Source organism: Chlamydomonas reinhardtii, chromosome 7 (genome assembly GCF_000002595.2).
Source record: "Chlamydomonas reinhardtii strain CC-503 cw92 mt+ chromosome 7, whole genome shotgun sequence".
Classification (NCBI taxonomy): Eukaryota; Viridiplantae; Chlorophyta; class Chlorophyceae; order Chlamydomonadales; family Chlamydomonadaceae; genus Chlamydomonas; species Chlamydomonas reinhardtii.
The window spans coordinates 2,799,508-2,822,476 of NC_057010.1; the positions used below are offsets into that span (position 1 = coordinate 2,799,508).

General features: G+C 65.5%; 5 protein-coding genes across 5 annotated transcripts; 4 read left to right on the plus strand and 1 right to left on the minus strand.

The window, feature by feature from the left end:
• The first annotated feature begins 781 nt into the window (after positions 1-781).
• Positions 782-5,511, plus strand: CHLRE_07g331650v5 (uncharacterized protein). The gene is made up of 4 exons (XM_043064199.1): positions 782-1,034; positions 1,343-1,407; positions 1,547-1,647; positions 1,759-5,511. Exons 2-4 carry the CDS (start codon positions 1,384-1,386, stop codon positions 4,184-4,186), a joined length of 2,553 nt encoding a protein of 850 aa, XP_042922767.1. The 5' UTR covers positions 782-1,034; positions 1,343-1,383; the 3' UTR covers positions 4,187-5,511.
• Positions 5,512-6,531: 1,020 nt separating this feature from the next.
• On the plus strand, positions 6,532-13,266 carry CHLRE_07g331700v5 (uncharacterized protein). Its single transcript, XM_043064200.1, has 3 exons — positions 6,532-6,799; positions 6,960-7,030; positions 7,559-13,266. Exons 2-3 carry the CDS (start codon positions 7,007-7,009, stop codon positions 11,291-11,293), a joined length of 3,759 nt encoding a protein of 1,252 aa, XP_042922768.1. The 5' UTR covers positions 6,532-6,799; positions 6,960-7,006; the 3' UTR covers positions 11,294-13,266.
• Positions 13,267-13,441: 175 nt separating this feature from the next.
• CHLRE_07g331750v5 (uncharacterized protein) lies at positions 13,442-15,943 on the plus strand. Its single transcript, XM_001690565.2, has 3 exons — positions 13,442-13,778; positions 13,889-13,950; positions 14,335-15,943. The coding sequence occupies exons 1-3, from the start codon at positions 13,612-13,614 to the stop codon at positions 14,484-14,486; spliced, it is 381 nt and encodes a 126-aa protein (XP_001690617.1). The 5' UTR covers positions 13,442-13,611; the 3' UTR covers positions 14,487-15,943.
• Positions 15,944-15,945: 2 nt separating this feature from the next.
• CHLRE_07g331800v5 (uncharacterized protein) lies at positions 15,946-18,551 on the minus strand. The gene is made up of 4 exons (XM_043064201.1): positions 18,075-18,551; positions 17,429-17,768; positions 16,989-17,102; positions 15,946-16,619 (listed from the first exon to the last, which is right to left on the minus strand). Exons 1-4 carry the CDS (start codon positions 18,260-18,262, stop codon positions 15,990-15,992), a joined length of 1,272 nt encoding a protein of 423 aa, XP_042922769.1. The 5' UTR covers positions 18,263-18,551; the 3' UTR covers positions 15,946-15,989.
• Positions 18,552-18,691: 140 nt separating this feature from the next.
• Positions 18,692-22,895, plus strand: CHLRE_07g331850v5 (uncharacterized protein). The gene is made up of 7 exons (XM_043064202.1): positions 18,692-18,993; positions 19,410-19,644; positions 19,877-20,006; positions 20,334-20,626; positions 21,124-21,398; positions 21,761-21,849; positions 22,067-22,895. The coding sequence occupies exons 1-7, from the start codon at positions 18,815-18,817 to the stop codon at positions 22,261-22,263; spliced, it is 1,398 nt and encodes a 465-aa protein (XP_042922770.1). The 5' UTR covers positions 18,692-18,814; the 3' UTR covers positions 22,264-22,895.
• The last annotated feature ends 74 nt before the right edge of the window (positions 22,896-22,969 follow it).

Here is a 22,969-nt window from a genome sequence, read left to right on the forward strand (position 1 = left end):
TACGGGCGCGCTCAGTTGCAGTAGTCCACCCTCCCACCCCTCCGGTCCCCGGCGCAGCGGCTCGCCCACGGCCCCAGAGTATGTAGGTGTGTGATGGGACAGTGATAAGGCAAGTTGGCAAAGTCCCGTATGTAGGTATCGAGAAACAGGAATGCGTCAGTGCTCGCGTGCTGATGGAAGCTCCCCCTGCGGCAGTGTCTCTGCGTGCCAATTGCCCCCCGCGTAGTTGGGCCGCTTGGGCGTCCCTAAAAATGCAGCCGCGTGCTAATGTGCAGCAAATGCCAGTAACCCAGTACTTGCACACCCTACATGCACACCCTACGGGACTTCTCCAACCTGCTTTATAACTGTCCCATCGCACACCCTATATGCAAACCCAGGGGCAAGGCCCAGGGGCAAGGCCCAGGGGCAAGGCCCAGGAACCCCTGGCAAGATTGCATTGGTTACAAGAGGGACCTGCTGAAGCAGTTCACGAACCAGTGACAGTGGCAAGGCCAGACGGGACGGCCAGCCCCCCAGCCACGCCTAGCTGAGGGGGGGGGGCTTAGATCGTGAACACAACAATGAGTATCGATCATTTGGATACCGCGGAGGCTTGCCGAGCGAGGGGGAGGAGCGGCTGACTGGGTGCCGAGCCGGCGGAGGCGGGGGGGAAGTGTCGGGTCCTGTCCAGGAACTGGTCACGGCGGAGCGGGTCAACTCACGATGGTAGCGATGTCTGACAAATCTACATACCCCCGCGCTGAAGACGCTTTTTATTTCACGTAGCTAAACTCCTCTCCGTTCTGGGCCTTAGGTAGCAAGGTTGACGCCTAAGCATTTGTCGACTCCCGACTTTCTTGGTCTCGTTAGGCGTGTACCCAGACGCCGTTAGGACGCGGCTTCTGAGCACAAGCAGCGTCAATCACGGCGGTCTGGGATTGGGCTCCGCAAGAACGGCGCCAGCGGCGCGAAGGGCGCTCACTGGCATCACGCCACTCGGCGCTCGCTGTAAGCGCTGCAGGCGTCAGCAACCTGACCAATCACGCCAGGAGGTAAGAAGCGGTGCGAATGGCCATGCGCGACCTGCTTTGCGAGCAGTGTAAGGAGGTGGGAGCGAATATTGAGAGGTTCCTTCACACCACGCGCAACCGCGCCCTTCGCCTCCTCTTCGCGTTGGCGCCCCAAAAACATTTTAAAGAAGCCGGACTTCGGCGCTGCATTGTTTGCAAACGTCACAACCCCTTGACCCTCCAAGTCACGGTCTCAAGTCGCCCGACCAACTTATCATATATGGGCAAAAGACCCACTTGCACAGACCGCCTTGATTTCGGGGTCTCACACATGGCTGATGCTCTTGTAGGTGCAAGCAAGGGCAAGAAAGTTTCGTGAACTTGGAAGGCGATGGGGGGCGCTGCCTCTAAACAGGTGCGCTGCTGGTGGATCGCTATGCCGGTATCACGCAGAAAGTGTCACTGGGAAATGCGGGGGCATCAGAAGCGGGCCACCACTGCGGTCACGAACCTTGCGCACGTTGACAGCGGTTCGGCCCCTGCTGTTGTTGTAGGCGGTCAACCAGCGGCTTACCACCGGCGGCGGCGGGTTAGAGGGTGCCGAGGATGACGCAGGCCGCAGCGCTGCCGACGGCGTGGTGTATCAGCACCCAAAGTGAGTGGCTCCGTTGAGCGAGACTACTGGGCTTGAGGTGCGAGATGCGGGTGTAGCTGTGCAGCCCTTCTTTCTCATGCATGACTTGAATAATGTGTCGCGCGGCAACAGGATCAGCCTGCGCTCCGCCAAGTCCGCTGACACCAGCTCTTTAAGGCAGGACGCCGGCGCCGCGCAAGGCACCACTGGCGCCAATAGCAGCCGAGCCAAAGCCAGCAGCCACAAAAGCTTTGGTGCCGTGGGAGGCAGCGACAGCGGCGCCACCGGTGCCGGCGGTGGCGGTGCCGGTGGTGGCGGTGCCGGCGGTGGCACTATCGCGAGCCGGTTCTTCCGCGCGGCCGCCGCTGCCGAGGGCAGCAGCGCCGCGGGCAGCAAGCGAAGCGGAGTCAAGGGGGCCACGGACCGGCGCATCTGCGAGAGCGGCCCGTCTGTCTCCACAGACAACAAGAGCCGTTCGGCGGCACGGTCCGCATTCAAAGCCCACGGTCGCTCTTTTCGCAGCGGCAAAGCGGGCGCGCGGAGCAGCAAGGCGACGGGCGGGATGAGCGCGAAGGGCGGGATGAGTATGGGCCGCGCGGCGGCAGCGGCACTCGCGGCTGTGGCGGCAGCAGCGGCGGCGGAGGACGAGGACGAGGCTGAGGAGGCCGCCGACCCGGATCTCGATTTGGAGCCAGAGTTGGAAGAGTGTGACGTCAGGTTCCCAGCAATCGCCGCCTCTCCCACTTCGGTGATCGTCGCCGCCTCCCTGTCCTCGCCCAAGCCGGCGGCGGCAACGCAGGGAGGCGCGGTGCAAAACAGCCTCAACAGCCCCATCCCCAACTCCCTGCCGCCAGCCGCCGCGTTGGCCGCTACCAGCGACAGCAGCAACCGCAGCAGTGGCAGTGGCAGCGGCAGCTCCGCCCTTGGTAACGCCGCGTCGTGCCCCATGCCTCTGCCGGCTCGCGCCAGCGGCGGCATCGCTGCGCCGCCCGCAGCCCTGGTGTTGCCACAGGTCGCTGGGGCGCCCTCCAACCGCCCAAGCCACTGCGACAGCCCCGCCGCGGTGGCGTCACCGCGCACAGGCGGCGGCGGCGGCGGCGCACTGCCCTCCCCAACCCGCAACGGCGCCTCCGCCTTCGCGTCGCCGTCGATGCGGTCACCCATCCACCCTGCCTCGGGCGCCGGTGCTGGTGCCGGCGGTGACGCCGGCGCCACTGCAGCAGCTGCTGCTGACGTCGGCCATGGCGATCTGGAAGATGACGGAATCCCGTGTATGGACTATGAGGCCGAGCTGATGGCGCTCGTGACCGGCACGCCGCCGCCGCAAATGACGTCGCCGTTCTCCGGAGCCGCGGCGGCGGCGCCGCTGGGCCGCAGCAGCACCAACGGCAACGGCAGCCTGGGGCCGGCGGCAGCAGATGCGCGCCTACTGCCCACCGCCACTGGCTCCCACCGCCTGTCCTCGCCGGCGCTGCTGCCGGCGGCGGCCAGCCTGGACGGCGGCGGCGGCAGCCGCAGCGCCGTGTACGGCGCCGCCGGCGGCGCCTCCAGCAAGGCCCGGCGCAGCAGCATGCTGGCAGCTGCCAGCGGCGTTAGCGCGTCGGTTATCGCGGGCAGAACCAGCGTGACGGGCATGCCGAGCTACCGCGGCAGTGAGAACGGCGGCGGCTCCGGCGGCGGCGCTGGCGGTGGCTCTGTCGCCGGCGCGGCGACTAGCGTTAGCGCTGGCTTGCCGCAGCTTGCAGTCAGCGGCAGCTTCCGTGCCAGCTCCAGCGGCGTCTCCAATGCCCTGGCGGCTGGGGCTGTGACCTACCGCGGCAGCGACAACGGCTCGAGCCGGCTGCCGACCGCAGGCAGCGGCAGCGGGGGCGTGCCTGCTGGCGGCATGTCCTTCCGTGGCAGCGACAATGGCAGTGGCAGCGGAGGCGCCGGCGGCGGCTCGAGTCGGCTGCAGCTGCCAGGCCGGGGCAGTGAGAAGGGCGCCCCGGGCTCTGGGACGGGTTTTGTGGGCAGTGGGCTGGGTGGCGGCGGCGGCGGCAGCCTGAGTCGGCTGGCGCTCAGTGGCGGCGGCGGGCTGGGTGCAGATGTGGACTACTACACCACCGCAGTCAACAGCCCCACGGGTCGCAGCACAGCCGGCCAGCGCCTCACACTTGTCCCAACGGCCGACGGCCCCAGCGGCCGCGCCAGCGGCAACGGCGGCGGCGGCGGCGGCGGCTACGACAACGGCGGCAGCCGCAGCCTGCGAGTCAGTTCCGTCAACAGCGGCCTCCCCGCCAGCGGCTGTCCCAGCCCTAGCTTCCGAGGCTCCATTTCGGGGGCAGGAACAGCAGGAGCGGCAGGGCCCATGGCGCTATCTCCGTCACCGCCGCCGCTGCTGCTACCTTCCGTCTCGCAGTCGCTGGCGGCGGCGCCGCCGCCGTCGGCCCTGGCGGTGGCGGCGGCCACCATCAAAGGCGAGTCACCGCTGGCGGCGGCCCTGAGTAATGTGGACGAGGCGGCGGCGCTCATTGGCGCGCGGCTACAGCGGCTGCAGCACCAGGCAACGCTGCGGCAGTAGCGGCAGTAGCATTGGATTGGCGGCTTGTTGGCTGCGCCGTGCACCTGGCGTCGGGCCGCTGTAATGCGGCCTGTCTTCATGGCTTGCTGCGATGATGCATAGCCGTGGTTGACGGCGAAGCGTGCGGTGTGGAGGTGGTGAACTGGCGATGTGGGACCGAGAATGCAAAGTAAAGTATGAACGTGGATTGGCTCGTATAACTCTAGCGTCCTTCATGCTCTGAAGAATTGATGTCTGAAGCCATGTTGTCATGGCGTTTGGTGATGTTGTGTTGTATGTGCAGTAAACTTACCCGGTGGTCCTGCTGCTCGTAAACCTGAAGCCGGCTGACGGCCACTTGCCCTTGCCTCACGTTAGCCGCGCCGCGCTCCTGTAGACAGTGCACATGCCTTTGGCTGGCTGCGAATGAGCCTGAAACTTGGAGGAGCAATATGCGCGGTGCCTGCTCGCTCATTGGATTTGCTGCCTTTGGCTGCCTTGTGCTATGGAAAGCCGTGAACACGCATCAACACACGATTCAACTCAGCACTTCTGCTTACATGTGACTCGTGACCATACCGGTATTGTACGTTTTAAATTCCGGGCGTGCCGTTGACTTGGCGCAGCCTTGTAGGGTTCTCTACAACTTATGGGGCGGGGCTTGACTAAACGTCCTTAGACCTTGATGTGGGTTGTGGACATAAACACCAGGCTGTGGGTGAGTGGGTGGTGACGGGTTGGTGGACACGTGCGCTCATGACACTAACCCCGAGCCCACGTGCTGCTGTGCTCGGAAAGAGTGCAGTGCTGGTGGGTGTGACGCAAATCGACTTGTTGACCGTACTGCAAACGTGTGGATGGGGAGCGCTTCTGCCAGCGCCGCTGCAACATGCGGCCTGGCTGAGAGTGAAGGCTACAAGGGACCAATGCTTGGAAAACTGTGGCGGGTTGTGGTTGCCGGAGCCTGTCAGGTGCTTCCGATGTCGCTTACTTGCTGGGCTGCAATCAAGTCTACTTGCTGCAAGCGCCGAGGTAGGGCTGCCGGAGGCGTGACATGGGCTGTCACGCCCCGTGCACCGGCTGTGGCCAGTTGGTGCTTGGGGGCTCGGCTGCTGCCGTATTCATAATGCATAATGCAGGGTAGGAGTGGGGCATGTTGGATCAAGCGATGCCGGTTGGTTGGAATGTTGTAACCGGCCGGCGCAGGGGCCGGCGTGTTGTTGTTACGTTACACAGTTGGAGTGTGCGTCCCTTTCTATAGTAACGGGATTAAGGCAGCACAGGCCCATCGCCTCCGGCATCGGCTCTGGGAAGAGTTCTCTTTTCTTTTTAACAACGCGAAGGCTCTGGAATCTGGGTTGGGGTTTTGTACAAAGCGTTCTGTGTTTGCGGTAGCACCGGCAAGCCGCGGCTCACGGCAGCTACCGCTAGGCCTTGCTGTAGGCGTGCCGCGTGCCGCATGCGGCACGTGATGTCAGGTCAGGTGTCCGCGTGCGTTCGTCAGCACCGCGACAGTGCGTAGCAAGGCATTGCAGCGCGCTGGGGCGTGTGTGCAGGCTGCAGCAGCACATCGGATGGGACCAATCAATGCGGACGCTGAGGAGGGCGGGGGGCGGCAGCGGCCGAGGACACGCAGCAGCCGCTGCTGCGCGGCCCACCCTGTACCCACCAGGGGTCTGCCTTCAGCCCTGGTGTCCTCACCACAGCTGCTCTTCTGGGCCGCGTTCGCGTCTCGAATCTCGATGACTTCACTCAACAGCTACGTCCACGCCAGAACATGGGAGACGGTTCGGGAGCACAGGAGATCGTTGGAGTCAGCGGTATCTGTGAGCGTAAGCAGACAGGCAAGGGACAGGCACATTGTGGCGCATTGTGGGGTGCAGCCCCACGGTACAGCCCTACTATGGCTGCAGAACGACACCTCCCTTGCCACAATCACAGGCTTCAACGGATGCACATGTGGGCATTATGGCCTGCTTGATGGCGCGTTGATACGGCGAGTTCACTCGCCGTAGCATGTCATCCGTGAACAGCAAGCCACCTGCTCGTGGGTGAACCAGCATTGCTGCGCTGCAATGGCTGCATTCAGCAGCGCTTCATGCCGGCGAGCATCCGCAGATTTAGTCTGACCAGCAGTCGAGGCTATAGCCCATGCAGAGACAGCCTGGTATAGCTAACGATTTTATGGCCCTGCACGTGGACGCGTCAAGCTTGCGTGTACACGGAGCTCGTAAAATCGGGGGGCGGCCGTCTGGCCTGATGCCGATGAGTGAGTGCGGTTGGGTCATGTGACGGCCGTATCTTGTCGCCCAGCACCAAATTTATTTGCTACATTTCATATTGCAAGTTCTTAGTGCAACATAAGCCTTTTCATAGGTAGGAACGCGGCGGCAGCACTTACACCAACGGGTTTAGACTTTCGCAGTTCGGTGAAGAATCTTGCAATAACGATTGAAAGCATAGCGAAGTAGCATAAGCGAACTATCGCCGCCGGGCACGCGAGTAACTAGTTTGCAAAAGTTGGCCTCCGCGACTGAGGGCAGTCCGTGGACAGAGCGTATCGCTAGCGAGCTAAGGAGTCATTGGCGATATACTGAAGACCTGCCAATACTGGAATGCCGGACGGCTATGGAGGTAGGGCCGGGTTCTGTGCAAGCACTTGATGCGAGTTTGACGGCCCTTGCGTTGGCCCCGCTATCGCAAGCCATTGTCAAAAGTGGCTCTCCTGAATTGCTGTCGGCTGAGATTGGAGCTGTACATGCTTACAAACGGGTGGCATTGGGACCCCTTGCAGGACCTCTTGCGGTTGCAAAAGCCCTGGCTTGGACATAGTGGAGCAGCATGCTCTGCAGCTGCATTTACCAGGTAAGCAACTGGCGGCGCCCCCAAAGCATCATAGTGAGGGCCTAACATCACCAACTTGTTGGGTGACGGGCAACAGCGGAAAGTTCACGCCAGCGTCGGCGGCGAGCGAGTTGGCAAATCTGCGCTATTAATGCAGCTATTTGCAAGGCACTGAATAAGCGAGGGGATGTCGCAAAGGCGAAGCCAGCTACTCACGGACGGGTCCTCTAGGGTTGGGGCTCGGCGTGGCTCGGCCAGTTCAACCCGGTCGGCAGTACCTCTGCCACCGCGGGCAGCAGGGTTGCTCCGGAGCTTCTGGCAATATTAGGTCCTGGCTGTATGCCGGGGCGGTCGCCTAGTGCCCCTTCCCCCGCGCCTTTCCAGTGCCGCACAGGGCGGTTTCCACCCAAACCCCAACGAAACCCTTGTAGTGAAGCCCTAGCCAGCCGAGCAGGCTGTGCCTTGCGGCGCCAAAACCCCATCAGCTGCCGCTGCCTCCTGACACCCTCTCACCCGCCCTTGCCATCCCAATACCCAATATCCACGCAGGACGCGGTAGCGCATCCCCATGCGCGTGCTGCCGCGCCCGATGCTACGCCGCCGCCCGCCGACGGGCACGGCTTCCCTCCGTACCCGCCGCCCGCCTCCCTCGCTACACCGCTGACAACGCCGCCGGGGCTCGACGCATACCTCGCCTCGGCCGCCGTCGCAGCGCAGGCCCAGGCCGCAGCTGGCGCCCGCCCCGGCGCGCCCAAGCCGCGCGGGCAGGCGGGCACGACAGAGGACGTGAGCGTGCGCCGCGCTGCCGGCCTGGCGTTCGTGACGCCCAGCGGCCACCTGAACCTGCCGCCGCTGGACTTTGACGCCCTCACTGGGCTGAGCGGCGGCGGCAGTGGCGCCGGCGCCGATGCTGCTGGCGCTGGCGCTGCGACAAGCGGCGGCGGCGTGCGGAGGTCGTTCCTAGCGCCCGCCGGCGGCGGCGGCGGCGGCGGCGGCGCCCTGGATTTTGACTCTTACATGGACCCGTGGCTGCTGCCGTCACGGCCAATCACTGGGCACGAAGGCACGGAGCGCGGGGCAGTGCCGGCGCGCGGCCGGCGGGGCCCGGCAGCGGCCGCGGCGGCAGCGCTTGGCGGCAAGGCGCGGCGGCAGCGGCACTACCACCAGCAGGGGCCAGCAGAGGACGTGGACGTCGACGCAGGCGGCGCCAGCAGCAAGCCTCAGAGCCGCGACACAACGGAGTACGGGTACCTAGCACAGCTTGCGCCGCCGCCACAGCAGCCGCAGCCACTGCCGTTTCCACTGCCGCAGCCGCAGCCGCTCCTCGCTACCAGCCGCAGCGCTGCTGCTGCTTCCACCGCCGCCACAGACGACACCACCCGCCCGTTCAGCGGCTGCAGCAGCGTCATGTCGGGCGGCGGCGGCGGCGGCGTCATGTCGGGCGGCGGCGGCGGCGCTGGCGGACGAGCAGCCGCCGCTGCCGCCGCCGCCGCTGGCCACGCCGGCCTGCCCGACATTGCCGAGGGCATTTGGAGTGGCGGAGGCCGCGGCCGTGGCGGCTCCCGGACGTACACGGGCGCCACTGACGTCTCAGCGGCGGCGGACGACGAGGGCGAGGGCGCCGATGACGACCGGCGCGAGCGGCGCTGGGTGCGCCGGCTGCTTGCAGGCCTGCGTGGCGCGGACGGGCGCACGCGCACGCCCAGCGTGGTTGTGTTCACGCAGCGCCGCCCGCCGCTCAACCAGCGCCGTGTGGGACAGACCTGGTGGACCAAGATCAAGGGATGGGTGGCGGCGGGGCGCGGAGCGGAGGCGGGAGCGGCCGGCGGCGGTGGCGGCGGAGCCGCCTCTGCGGCCGACGCTGCGGATGGTGACCCGGCGCCGATGCTCGCAGGTGCTGGCGCCAATGGTGCGCTGGACTCGCGCGCGCGGCCGCACACGGGGAGGTACTCGGACGTCTGCGAAATAGGCTCCGTGTGCGTGCCTGGCGATAGCCAGGCACTGAGCGGCGGGCTGGGCGGCGGGGCGGCAGCGCTGGGGCTGGGGCTGGATCAGCGGCTAGGTGGGGGCTTCGGCGCCACATGCGGCGGCCCTGACATCGACTACAGCCACCGCACCGCCACCTCCCGCGACAGCTCGCCGGACACAAGCGCGCGGTACCGGCGCGACTCGTCACCCGCCCGACAAGCAGCGGCAGCAGCCCCGGCGCAATACCTGCAGACCGGAAAGCAGCCACGAATGGCGCCGCCGCCGCCGCCGCTGCCGCAGCCGCAGTCCACCCCCAGCACAATGCTGCTGCCGCCTCTCTCGCCGGGGGACGGCTTCGGGCACAAATACGATCTGTACTCGCGCGCGGGCACGCCCATCGGCGGCGTCCCGCACAAGGCGCCGGTGCCGCCTCTGCAACTGCAAAAGCCGCAGCAGCGGCCCAGCAACCCCCGTTATGGGCACCGACCTGCTCCTCCTCCTCCGCCGCCGCCGCCAACCAGTACTGCCGCCGCCGCCGCCACCGCCGCCACCGAGCCGTCAGTGTACGACGCCGATCTCAGTGTGCACGGCGGCAATGCCGTACTGCTGTATGACGGCAGCCAGCACCATGAGCAGGTACTACAGGCGTACGGCATGCTACAGCCCATGTCCCGCGACTCGCCCGTCAGCCGTGGCAGCAGTGTCAGCTGCAACGGCGGCGGTAAGGCCGGCGGCGCCGCCGCCGCACCGGCCCCTGCACACGGCCATGGTCACGCCCATGGAGCTACAGCCGCTGCCGCCGCTAGTGCGGGCGGCGATGAAGCCGGCAGCAACACGCAGCCATGCTACAGCCGCAGCGGCAGCGGCGCCAGCGGCGCCGCAGCCGCAGCCGCGGACGGCTGCGGCAGCCTGGTGGGCGCCGGCGGCAGCCGCCGCGGCCTGCGCGCTTGCGCCAGCCTGCGCCATGCGCCGTCGCCCCCACTGCCTCTGCCGCCTGCCCAGGTGCTGACCGACTTGGAGACGGATGTTGAGGCCGATGCGGAGGTTATGGTGGAGGCCGAGGTGTATGAGGAAGACGCGGCCATGGCCGCTCTGCACCTGGCGCAGTCGTTGACGCTCGCCCAGTCGCCGCAGGCGCAACCGCAGCAGCAGTCGGCATCACTGCACGGCAGCGACGGCACGGTCGCCAGGGCACGCCACGGCAGCCTCGCGCGCGCACCTGTGCCACCTGTGCCGGCTGCGCCGGCGCCCGCCGCGCGCACGCTGGAGAGCGCCTTTGCGAACGCGAGCGCGCAGGCGCAGCCGAACGCGCGGCCGCAGGCGCCGCCCCCCGACGGCCTGAGCCGCACCAGGAGTGAGCGTGCTGGCGGTGACGCCAGCCCCTGGACCACTGCCGCCGCCGCCAGTCCATGGACCACCGCCGCCGCGGGTGCTGCCACGGTTGTGGAGCGCAAGGCCCGCGGTGTTGTGGCGGACGGCCGGGTGCGTGGCGGCACCACCTTCCGCACTTTCCTGTCCCAGAACCCCAGCCACCCCGGAGGCGCCGCCGCACACGTCAAGCTCGGCGGCGGCGGCTCGGGCGCAGGCCTTAACGTCGGCACTGATGTGGACGTGCCCATCTTTGACGTGCTACAGCGAGCCGCACCCGGCAGTGGGCAGCAGCACGCGCTGCCGCTGCGACAGCCGCCGGTGCGACAGCCGCCGCCGGTGCTGCAGCTGCCGCCGGTGCTGCAGCCTGCCTTTGGCTCCACGCTGATGCCGGCGGCTTCCTCGCCGTCGCCGCTGACGCGCACGCCCACGCAGGACCTGGCGGACTCGGACGAGTATGTGGGTGACACGCTGCCGCCGCCACACCGCCGCGTCCGCCCGCGCCGCCACACCGACGCGACGGGCGGCGGCGATGGTGCCGCCTACGGCGGCCCAGTGTGGGCCCCGAGCTCGAGCGCCTCTCCCATGTACGCCGCGGCCGCGACTCCGACTGGCTACGGGCCGCGGCTGCATGTCGGCAATGGCGGCGGCGGCGGTGGCGGTCGGCGGGGCCCACAGCGTGTCGGCAGCACCACCGGCGGCCGCGGCAGCGCCTCTAACGGCGCCGGCGCAAGCGGGCATGTGTGGGGCTCCGGCCTGAGCGACAGCAACGCCAGCGATGGCGGCGGCGCCGAGCTTGACGTCGCCGCTCGGCTGCAGCCGGGCAGCGGTGTCGCCCCAGCTGGCGCTGCTGGCGCGGCGCCGCTTGCGGCGCCCGCTGCCACCGACTGGCTCCACGGCTACCTGCCCGGCTCTTTGTCTCGTGACTCGGGTATGGTCTTGCCCTGATACCGCTGACGACTTGCGATAACTATGAAGTTGCGTTCTTTGTGCATATATCTTGGCGTGCGAAAGGGCCTGTAGCAGCCGCAGATGTGACATGTAGATACTTGCTGTTTTTGAAATCTGTGCCGGTCCTGTGGGCCTTGGCAAAGCGGACGCAGTACATATTGACAGCAGGTGTGACGTAGCGTGGTAACAGAGGCTCTAAGGGATGTTTGACAGCGCACTATCATTACGTTTCCTATCGAAGGACCGCCAACAGGGCGAACCCGTTCCCAGGCCGCGCTGCAGCCGGCCCCTTCAACACCCCTCATCGTCATTAGTCATGATTGAGACTGCAGGCACGGACTGCAGGCCCCAATCTCTAAAATGCGCTACCGCGGCAATGCGATGCAAGGCATAGCAAACCGGACCGGGACTCTATTTGCTGCTTTTTTGCGGGGAAACGTTTTCCCACGGCTGGCGTGGTGTCACAGCTGCCTAAGAGGCAGGCAGTGCGCCACAAGTAGATGCACTTGATGCTGTGGCAAGGCATAAGGGCAGCAGGTCGCGTGTTGGACATGTGGGTGTGAAGCCTTTCGGGCGGGCCGGAGCGTGCGTAGCAGGTGCGATGGAAAGCGGGTAGCGTGGAGGCTACATGCCCCTTCGGACACAACGCAGGCGTTAGCGGGAGGAGCAGGTGTGTGCGGGAGGACAGACAACATTGGTCACAACAGGACACACGGACACGGGCACGGGGTGGGAGCCCAGTGGGGGCCAGGTCGGGGTGCAGGTCGTTGCGGTCCGCATGAATCCAAGTTGGTTTCTTGCCCGTACGTGTGGACTGTGCATTTTGGTGGTTAATGGGCTATGATCCCATGACTATAAGTACCGGAAAGCGGTTACTGCGAATTGCAGGAGGGCGCGACGATGGTTGCGCATTGTCGGGTATGCTTATGAGGATGCGGATGAGGTGTTGCATACCCCCCCCCCCCCCGCGCGAACGGCTGGGCCCCACTTGCTGGCGCATGATATGGACCGGCATGTCAAGGACGCCGTGTTTCGGGGCCAGTTTTTGTAGGTTTCCATGTTGACGTGTTGCGCCCTTGCCTGCCCTTTTGGGCCGGCTGTTCAGTGTTTGTCCAATGGTGTTCGTCCTGCAGCATCCTGCGCATGCGTGTCAAGTGCGCTCGTGTGTCTGCTGTTTTCTTTCTGACTCGCACGTTTAGCATGCGTTGCTGAGGGTTTCTTTTAATGAATGGCTTGAATTGCAGGTGTATACATTCGTGTGCAGGTGTGTTGCGGTGCTTCGCGCAGCAGGATGAGGTGCAGCAGGGTGAGTCAGCAGCGGTGCCCCTGTGAGGCAGCGGCCCCCGCTCACCCGATAAAGCCTTACAGGCCGTAGTGTTGTTCACAACAATCCCCTTACAACAAGGTACAATGGGTATACACCACACAAACTTGGGGCATGGCCCGCAAATGCTTGAACATGGTAGCGGCGGCCTTCGTTGAGTTGCAGCTGACATGCGGCGCTGCAGTGTCGCAGTGTTGCACGCTGTGCATGTCGGAAGGCATTACTAGCTGTTGACTTGAGCCGTGCTGTTGTTGACTTGAGCCGTGCTATTGTTAGTAAGAGCAATGAATTATATAATAAGAAGGTCGCGCGTGAAGCGTGTGAGCGCTGATGTGCCATTTGTGGTGAACCGGGTGGCTGTGTGGTGTGTCGGGCAATGTGGCAGTGGCCGTTACTCACAGGGGCGTGACGACGTGGGGCGTCCCAGGCCGCTGGGTCCTTGCTGGACGTAGATAGACCGACAACGACCATGACGCAGGTACATAGCAACTTGAGGGCTTGGGCGAGAACGTACATACAATGGGAGATGGTGGGAACTGGGGACATAGCCACGGGACACAGCACAGGGCGCCACAGCTTGCGACCCGCCCGCTGTCGTGTCATTGATGCGGGAAGGGTGCGGCCTGCGCTGTAATCGACTGCCACACCGCCCCCTCGCGATGTGCACAATGTGCCAAGCTGCGCCTTGGGGAAGGGGCAAGTGCTGTGCGTCGAACAGAGGTTTGGGGTACCTGTGGCGCGTGCCGGCCCCGGGCGCCCATCACACATGGCGCCGCGCAATCAAAGCGCACCGCAAAACTAGTTACGCCACCCCATACTCAGCACTGTCAGCAACAGTAGTTTATGACTGCCATACACAATTGTTCATAACGTGCTCGCCTGTGTCACCACAAACTTGCAGCTGATGCTTTCCATCAAATCGTCTCGTCTCGCGCGCGTACAGCCTTTCTCGTTAGCACGCGCACCCATCATAACTCGTCGCGTTGCCTGCATGGCTCAAGGAGCACAGGAGGCTGCTGCAATTGTGCAGCGGCAGCTCGAACTGTACAACGCGCGCGACCTGGAGCCCTTCATGCAGCTGTTCACAGACGACGTGTACGTGAGCGACGGGATTACGGGAGCGGTGATCGCAAGCAGCAAGGAGCAGCTCCGCCCCAGGTACGTATCGCTCGCCAAGTTGCAACCCGGCGCACACGGTCTGACTTTGAGGGCTGACTCGGCGATGGCACTGTGCACCATCGCTGCCATGCGTGTCGCTGATCCACTAGGTATGTGGAGCGCTTCCGTGCTAGCCCTGTAAACTGCGAGCTGCTGGGTCGCCTCGTGTGCGGTGAGCAGGGACCATAAAAGAGCTGGGGTGGGGGGGGGTGGAAGGGTGGGGTCGAACTGGTGCTTCAGGATGGATGAGCGTCGGGCTATCAGCGTGGGCAGGGAACGTGACAACCTCATTGTATAGGACCGTGCGTTTGACATCTTCCATTGAATGGTTCTGGTCAAGCTGCGGCCAACCACGGCGTGCTGCAGGCACAGCAATCCACCAGCGACAATCACTCTCTCTCTCACGCACACATACGCACACACCTGCGCCTTCCCTCCCCTGGTGCTCACACACACACACACACACACACACACACACACACACACACACACACACACACGCACACGCGCACACACACACACACACGACCCCCTCCACCGTCACCCGCTCGGCTAGGCAACGTGGTGGTGGACCGGGAGATTATCACGGGCCTGCCCGACGGCGGCGTGGCGGACTGCATGGCCACCTACGTGTGCGACCTGACGGCGGGGCAGATCAGCCGCATCACCTTCGTGTGGAAGCCGCGGACGGAGGGCGTCAAGCTCTGAGTGCGGGTGGTTTCAGGGGTGGGGAAATGGGGAGGCGGAGGAGGAGAAGGCCGAATGGGGAGAGGATGGGCTTGGGCTGGTGTGGGCGCGGGAGTATGACTGCAGTGGCGGGTGTAGGAGTGTGCGGTGGAGCATTGGTGCAGTGGTCGCAGCCGGCGGGGGGCACTAGCGTGGATCGGAGCGTATCAGTAGGATGGTGCGTTAGGTATTGGAGCAGTGGTGTTTGTCCCCAGTATGTGGCTTTGGCTACTGCAAATTGCTCGTGGGCGGCGGTGAGGCCCAAGTATCGGGCAAGTGCAGCAGGGGCAGGACATGGAAACTTGTTACAACCGAGTACGCTGTTGGGCCTCCCCTGATTGCCTGATTGAAGCAATGGACAGCGTACCGTATGCCCGCCCCGGCCTATGTGCGGTGTTTGACATGACGTGTCAAATATTGTAGGCGGCATATAGATCGTATCATTGAAATGCGTAATCGTATGTACTGCCCTCAGGTCCGCATCAGCTCTACGCGCGAGCTCATCTTTCACCTTGGCTAGTGACCCAGCAAGCATCCTTCTCTAACTCAATACCGTAATTTGCCCGCATCCTTGAAACCAAGGGAAAACTCCCCTGCTCAAAACTTCCGCCGTGCAGCATTGCCCCAGTGGCAGCGGCGGAGACAGTCCTGGGAGTCACACAAGCAAACAGCGGCCACAGCCGCCGATTTCACAGCTGGCTTCGAAAGTGCCACCACAGCAGCACTCTTGCTCCCAAGGACCCTTCAGCTGCCAACGCAAATACATACAATCAAGGGTGTCGCCACGGCCCTAAGCTACGTGCTGCCGCCCTCCTACATCTGAGTCGTCGCCCGTGCACACACGCACAAGCCTCAAACGCAACCAAACCCGAGCTAAGACATAATACGCAGGCTATGTAATACTAATACAGTGCCCTCCACGGGTGGGACATGCCCTACGGTGTAATAGGGCCATCCGTGGCTCTTGCCAACGCCGCGTCCCCACACGCCGTAGCAATGTGTCAAGTTTGCGCCTAGGACAGACGAACACTCAGTTGGGGCTCGCGCTGTGACAGGGTCTAGCTCCTACGTCAAGAGACGTGTCCGCGGTGAAGAGCGCACACGGAGCCCTTAAACCCCCAACAAGGCATGCGCCTCGAAGACATCAACGGTGCCATACGTGGCCAGTCCCACGCTTGTCTCCTCCGAAACACCTTCACACGTCTGAACATGCATCGTGTTGAACAGTCTGTCCCGCAGCGCTCGAAGCACGCTTGAAGATGGACGCAGATCCCCCCAGGCTCGCGGCCTGACGCGCGGCAAGCTCCAGTCCCCCCGCGTGCATGCCCGCAAATGCAGATGCATGTGCCATGCAAGTTGGCCTTAGTACGCTCGCTTGCCGTCAGTCACTGGCCCCGCCGGTGTGCCGCGGCCGTTGCCGCGACCCTACAGCCCAACGCCCCCTCACCCGCACCATGCCACCAACCGCCCCCAGCAACCGCCGCATCACACCATCGCCGCCACCGGCTCCGGCTTCGCCGTCGCCGCCGCCGCCGGCGACCCAGCCACCGCCGCCATGCCCACCGCCTTGGCACCCGCGCCCGCGCCCGCACCCATCACCGCCGCCACCGCCGCCGCCACGCCTGCTGCTGCTGCCGCCGCCGCCGCCGCGCCGCCCGCCACCGGCTGCGCCGCCAGGATGCTATCAATCGCCGCCCGCAGCCGCACGAACGCCTCCTCGGGTAGCTCCGCGCCCTTGGCCTGGACTGCCTCTGCGCCGGAGGCGCAGCCCGCCGCCGCGCACTGCTGCACGCTGCCTCCCCTCAAGTACGCCGCCAAGAAGCCGGCTGTGAAAAAGTCGCCGGCGCCAATGGTGTCAACCACCTGCACGCGGCAGGCGGCGGCGGCGCCGTGGCCGCCGTCGGCGGCGCGCGCCACACAGCCGCGAGCGCCCAGGCTGGTCACGGCCACCTTGCAGCGGCCGCCTGTGGGAGACAGCAGGAAGCGCTGCGCCGCCTCCACTGCGGCGTCAGTGTCCGGTGCGGAGGCGCCGTCGGCGGGCGGCAGCAGTCCCAGCTCGGTGCAGAGCGTGACGGCCTCCTCCTCGTTGGCGAAGATGAGGTCGACCAGGCCGTCCTGCGGAGAAGACGGGGTTGGCGGGGTGGCGGGCTGGTGGGTGCGGATGCGGATGCCGATGAAATGCACAGCTTTGGCAAGGGCTGCGTTGTGGAAAGCAGCCTGTACCTGGGCGCGCGAGAGCTTGATACTCCAACACATCAGTATACACGCCGCCCAACAAATTGGCTTGGCACCACCACTTGGCCTAGCCATCCGCCCCTAGCCTACTCAACGTGTGCGCCCCGAGCCCACCAGCCCGCTCCGGCCCTGCCCACTGCCCACTGCCCCTTGTCCACCGCCCCACTGGCCAGCCCTACTGCACACCGCCAACCCACCCGCCTCCCCCCACCCCGCCAGCCCCTCCCGCACCCGCCTCCCGCCCCTCACCTTCAGCAGCCCCAGCATGCTGTCCTTGCAGTTGCGCACCAGCTCAAACGAGGCCAGGTCAATGGAGGTGATCGCGCCCGTGGCCCGAGCCAGACTCATCATCTCACGAGCCAGCTGCAGCAGGATGACAGAGAAATGGGTTTTGTCGTCTCAGCTGCCGCCTACGCGAAACATTACTTGTCACCCCCGGCCTGCGCAAACCCACCTGTTCGGCCAGACTGCTCCAACCCCGCTCCGTGCACCACGTTCACTCGCTCTTCCTCTAGCCTGCCTTCTTGCCCCCCCGCCCTCCCCCCTCTCCCTGCCCATACCCCCCTTCACCTCCCCGTTTCCCTTCCGTCTTCCCCTGCCCCTACCCTCTGCCCTTCCCCCTTCCATCTGCCCTCCCCCCTGCCCTTCTCCCTGCCCTCCCCCCTGCCCTCCGCCACCGCCCTCCCCACCTGCGGCCGGTACAGGCAGTAGCCCTCGGCGTGCAGCAGCCCGCAGCCCTCGCTCCAGCCCGCCGGCAGCTGCGCGCAGCTCCTGAGCTCCAGCGAGGCGCCCAGGCAGGTGCGCATGGTGCGCTGGCCGTCCGGCGTCACGAAGCACACGGCGCAGGCGGACGGCGCACCGCTGCCCGACTCCAGCAGCACTGGCGCCACCCCTTGGGCGGACAGCTTGGCTCGGTACTCGGCGCCTGTGGCGTCTGCTCCCACCATGCCCACGAAGCGGCAGGAGGCATGGCCGCCCGCGATGTTGGCGACGCCCTTGACCACGTTGGCGGCGCTGCCGCCGGGTATCCTGTGGGGGCAGGGGAAGGGCAGGGGAAGGTGGAGGGAGGGTGGGGACTGGGGACTGGGGAGGGAGTGGGGATGGGGATGGGGAGGAGGAGCAGGGCAGTAGGGGCGTAGGGCGCGGCGGCATGTGGGGCGATGGACAGAGGGAAGGGCGAGTGTCTGGCGTGGCGGTGGGGGGAGGGAGGGGGATTGCCGCGAGGAGGGATGGCGGCCGAGGCGCCGCGAGCTTGCGGCCGGGCTGCGTGCTGGAAGCCCCCCTCGCGCTTGCGTATGTCCCGCTCCGCTGACGGCGCCGCGAGCGGCGACTCACCGTGTGAGCTCGCTTTGCGTCGCTGCAGCCGCGAGCAGCTTCTCCATTTCCTCTGGCGCTACTGGAAGGCACCCGCCAGCCTCCGGCGCGACGGTCGCGAGCCATTCGGGCGAGACGCGTGCAAGGATGTCCATCACTGGGTCGCCTAGCCCAACAACGACTGGCGCACGGCCTTTTTCGAGACCCATGGCTAAAGCTTCAGCGGGAGCAGGGAGATGCGCGCGCACACGAGCACAAGGCGACCCGCGAAAGGTGAACAGCCGGGGAACGTGGGTGCGCCGGCGCGCGTGTATTTGATAACCTTCGAAAGGGCTTATAGTAGACCGTGGCAGTAGGGCATAATGGACCGCCGAAGAGACAGTCGTGCTTTGGCTCGCTGGGCGTGCCAACGTGACTTTGTGCGCCCATGCATTGGATTGCATTGTGGTTGTCAAAGTCCCTCAACCGCTCACAGGAGCCTGCGTTCTAAGCGAGAGCGAGTCGGTCCGTTCGCGGGGTTTATGCCCTGTCAGGTGAGCTTGATCCAGGTCGCCCCATCCGTTTGGCCCCCGCTTGTTTGTGTGCCCGTTTTGGAACACCCCAAACATTCATATTAAAATCTTATTCTTATAAAGATGGAACGAGTGCTCAGCTCGGCGGGGACTTCCGTTTCCGGTCGTTCCGTTTTGCAGGCAGTCAGATTTGCACGCCCAATACATGTAGTGAATCATAAAAGAAATAAACGACATGAAGAAGTAAACATGAGCCATGTAGAGCGGAACGTCGCCGTGCACGCGCAAGGTGGTGACGGCGAGCCAGCCGCACCGCCCCCGGCCGAGGGCAGGATCATTGCAGCATTAGTGTCCGCAGGTCTCAGCGGGACCTGCGCTGTCCTCGGAGCTGCAGCGGCGAAAATCGATTTGGGGTCGATGTGGCGCTGGTAAGAACGGCTGGTCGGGGACTGGCGATCGCCACGTCAGAAGACGAGTGCAGCATGGGGGCTTGATGGCTTGGGGGGAGCGTGGGGCGCAAGGGCTGTGCGAGGGGAGCGGGGGGCCCGGGCTGCATGCCGTGCAGGCGGCGACACGGAGCTGAGAAGGGAGGTGTAACGGCTCGGATGCAATACTAATGGCACCAGGATCCATGAGGTGCAAGAATGCAACGGGACAGTAGGTACACCTCTACGTTTCTCATGGGTTTTACGGGGGCCCAGAAAGCGGCCTCCACTTCACCAACCCGCGCCAGAAAATCACACCCCGCACACCCGTGTCACTCCACCGGCCACCGTTTGTTCTCATTGTTCCACTCCGGACACACCTCACCCCACCCCACTCCAACCCACGCCACCCAACCCAGGGGCGCTACCGACGACTTTGCCCTGGCTCTGGGTCTCGCCAGCGGCGTGGTGGCGCTGGAGGCTGCGCTGTTCGGGCCGCGCTGGGACCTGCTGCTGGCGGGCGCGGGCCGGCCGGGTGCGCGGCCGGGCGCAGTGGGGCTGCAGCTCAAGACGGGCGGCGTGGGCTCGCTGCTGAGCGCCGACAGCCTGGTGGCGGCGCTGGTGCTGGAGCAGGCGTGCTGGGTGGCAGCGCAGGTGGGAAGAGCGGGGAGGGGAGAGGGGAAGGCGGAGGGAGGTGGGGAGGTAGGGTGGGGAGAGCGGGGTGTTGTAGGGGAGCGGGGTTTGCCGGGGGTCCGGCGGCGCTCTGGTGCAGGTGTGCGGGATGCGTGTGCCCAGTGCGTGGGTACCGGTGGTGTGCGCCGTGCAGGGTGCCTGCCAGCAGTATGACCAACACCCAATGCGCGGTTCGCTGTGCGTGCGCCTGCAGGTTGTGCGCGGGCGCGGCGGCGCGCCGCCCGGCCCTGACGGGCGTGTCCCTCCAGAGCCTGCTGCGGCCGCGGTGACGGACGTGGGTCTGGTGCTGGTGCGGGAGGCTGCCAAGGAGCTGCTGCAGCGGGGTGAGCGGGGGAGAGATAGACGGGCTCCTGCGTGCGGGGTGGCAGCGACACGTGGGGAAGCGCCGGGGTAGGGAGCGTGGGGGTTATGTGCCCGGGCCAAATGAAACATTTCCATGTGGGGTGCACCTGCCCGGGCCCCACGGGGCGGCGGTGCTGCGGCGGGACGGCGGGGGGGGGGGGAAGTGGGGCTGAACTTGATGTGCGGCTTGCGGATTGCGTTTTGTTGCGGCCCCTTCCACCGCTCCGTCCCGTCTCCAACCCGCCTCCTCCCTCCTCCTCCCACCCACCCACCCACCCTCCACCTCACCTCCGCGCCCTCCTCTCCAGGCCTGGTGTTTACGTTCCTGGCCACCTGGCTCACCGACCGCGCCTTCGAGGCCGGCGCCGACGACCTCATTGGACTGGCCTCGGGGCCGCTGGCATCGGCACTCCTCAGCCTGGGCGGCGCCAGCCCCGCACTGGGCGCGGCCGCCGCCGCCGGCTCGGTGGCTGAGGTGTACCTGCCCGACGCGGTGCGCTGGGCCACTGCGGCCCTGGTGACTGCCAGCCTGGTGCCGCCGGTGCTGAACGAGGCAGAGGCACTGCGGCTGGGCGTGGCCAGCAACCTGGCGCTGGTGGAGGTGAGGGAGCGTGTGTGTGAGTGGGGAAGTGAAGGTTAGTTTCTTTCGATCCGGAAGAAACCAAGACCCAGAACCAGCCCACCGAGCGCAGAGGAGGCTCGGCCTTAACCTTCATCTTGGACGCTCTTGAGCCTTGTTCCTCGTATCGGCGTTGGCCGTAGACTGTAGACAATCGGCTGGCTTTCCATCAAGTCGCAACTCAATCCACCAAACTATAGGGGGCAGGGGCGTGAGGGGGCGTGAGTAGAAGCCTCAGCCTCAGCTGGGGTTTCGCGGAAGAAATCTGGCTGCCTATTGGCAGTGTGAGGGAGAGAGGAGTTGTTTCCGGCATTTCCAGCGGAGGACTGTGCAGAGTAGGCGAGAGGCACGCAAGGAGGCCTGGCAGCTAGGAGGCCGGCAGTACCCTGGCGTCAAACGGTACCGGGCCGGCCGTGCCTGGCCCTCACCTGCCGCCCTCACCTGCCGCCCTCACCCGCACGGCGCCCCCCCTCCCGCAGGTGTCGCAGCTAGAGGCGGCGGATGAGCGCATGCAGGCGGAGCAGGTGCGGCGGAAGGCCGCGGCGGCAGCCGCCAACGCGGCGGTCGCCGAGATTGCCGCCGCGTCCTCGCCGGCAGGCGCCGCGTCTGACGCGCCCGGGAGCGGCGTTGCTGACAGTGAGGACGGGTCTGGCTCAGAGGAGGGCGGCGGCGGCGGCAAGTTGGACGAGGGCGATGACGACGAGGAGCTGGAGGGCATGCTGCGCGAGTACCGCCTGGTGGAGGCGCTGGGCAGGTGTGGCGGTTGGGGTGCAGCGGGGGTGTGGGCACTGGGGTGTGGGCACTGGGGTGTGGGTGGGCGGGTGTGGGGTGCCGCGAGGGTGTGCGGGTTGCCGGGGTGTGGGTGCAAGATGCAGGGGTGCCGGCACTGGGTTGCGGGTTGTGGGGTGCGCCGGTGCAGGGTGCGCAACAAGCCGGCTGGAGCTATTGAGCTACGCCGGGTGTCGTGGCCACGGGATGCTGCAGCCGCGAACGTTGGTGCGTGTGCGTGGCGGCGCCAACCTGCTGGTGTGGGACACCCGCAGCGGCGCTCGTGCTGGCGCTCGGCCAAGTCTTCCTCTCACGCCGTGTCCCTTCACGCTGGTCCCTACTCCGTAGGTCCACGGCCACCGGGCCACCGCGGCTGACGTACGCGCTGACGCTACTGCGCGGCCTGCTGCGCTTTGGCTCCGTTAACCTGGCATTCGGTGAGTCACTCGCAATTCAAGTTACCAAACGGCCTGTAGGTTCGGCCTCTGCAGTGCAGCCGCCTCCCTGTCGGCGCCGCGCATAATACCGCGCCTTGCGATTACGTTCTTTGGCGCACGTGTCGCTCTGTAAGCACCTTCCGTCCGACCCTCCAGCTCCCACTCTTCGCCTCTCAAACATTCCGCCCCTCCCGCGCTCGCCTCCGCCCCTCCGCAGCCCTGACCGGCAACCTGGCCGCCACGCTGGCCGCCTCCGCGCTGCCCAACCTGCTGCTGCTGGCCTACGTGCGGGCAGGGCCCAAGGTGCTGCTGGAGCGGCCGCCGCCGCCCACGGGCAAGGCCGCCACCAAGCGGAGAGCCGCCAGCGCCGCCACGGCACGGGGGGCGGCGCCACGTGACAAGGACGAGCCGTGAGGGGCAGGGCCACAGAAGAGATGACGGGGCAGGTGCTCATTGGGGTGCAGGGAAACGCGGTGTTTGCTGCGTCGATGGGGATAAAGCGCTAGTGTGCAGGCCTCCTGATAGTGTGCTCAAAGGTCAGGCTGAAGGGCGGCGGGCTTGCGGGGTCAGGAGGCGTGCTGTGCCGGAGACCGGAGTCCGAGGCAAGAACGCGCACGTGCGGTGCTGCATGCGAACGAATGACGAGTGTGGTGGGAACGAATGCGTACGTAGACCAGAGCGGACGGCGGAGTGGGCTTGCAGGTGGCACGAGAGTAGGCAGTCAGTAGCGCAAGTTGCGAATTCACATGTTACCTCGTAACGAATGCAGTCTGTTTAAGCCCTAGCGGTTCCGCACTACTAGTCTCCGCTTTTCCGACATTATTTCGTGACTCGGGCTGCACAGTGCCTGCCGACTCCTCTCTGGGCTCCCTGGGTTGCTGGGCTGCCTTGCGACGACAATGCTCCGCACTACCGTGTAATGTCGTTCGCCGGGAAAAGCTGCAAGTACTACGTGCCCGCCTATGGAACCCCGGGGAACGCTGAACAGCTCAACGGCACGTCAGGAAAGCAGCTGGTTATTGACGCTGCTGTAAGAACTTGTTATCCCGTCCGCAAAAACCCCGAAGGTCTTGACATCTCAAACTCTCAAAGCCTGCCTGCATTCGCATTTTTCTAGCGC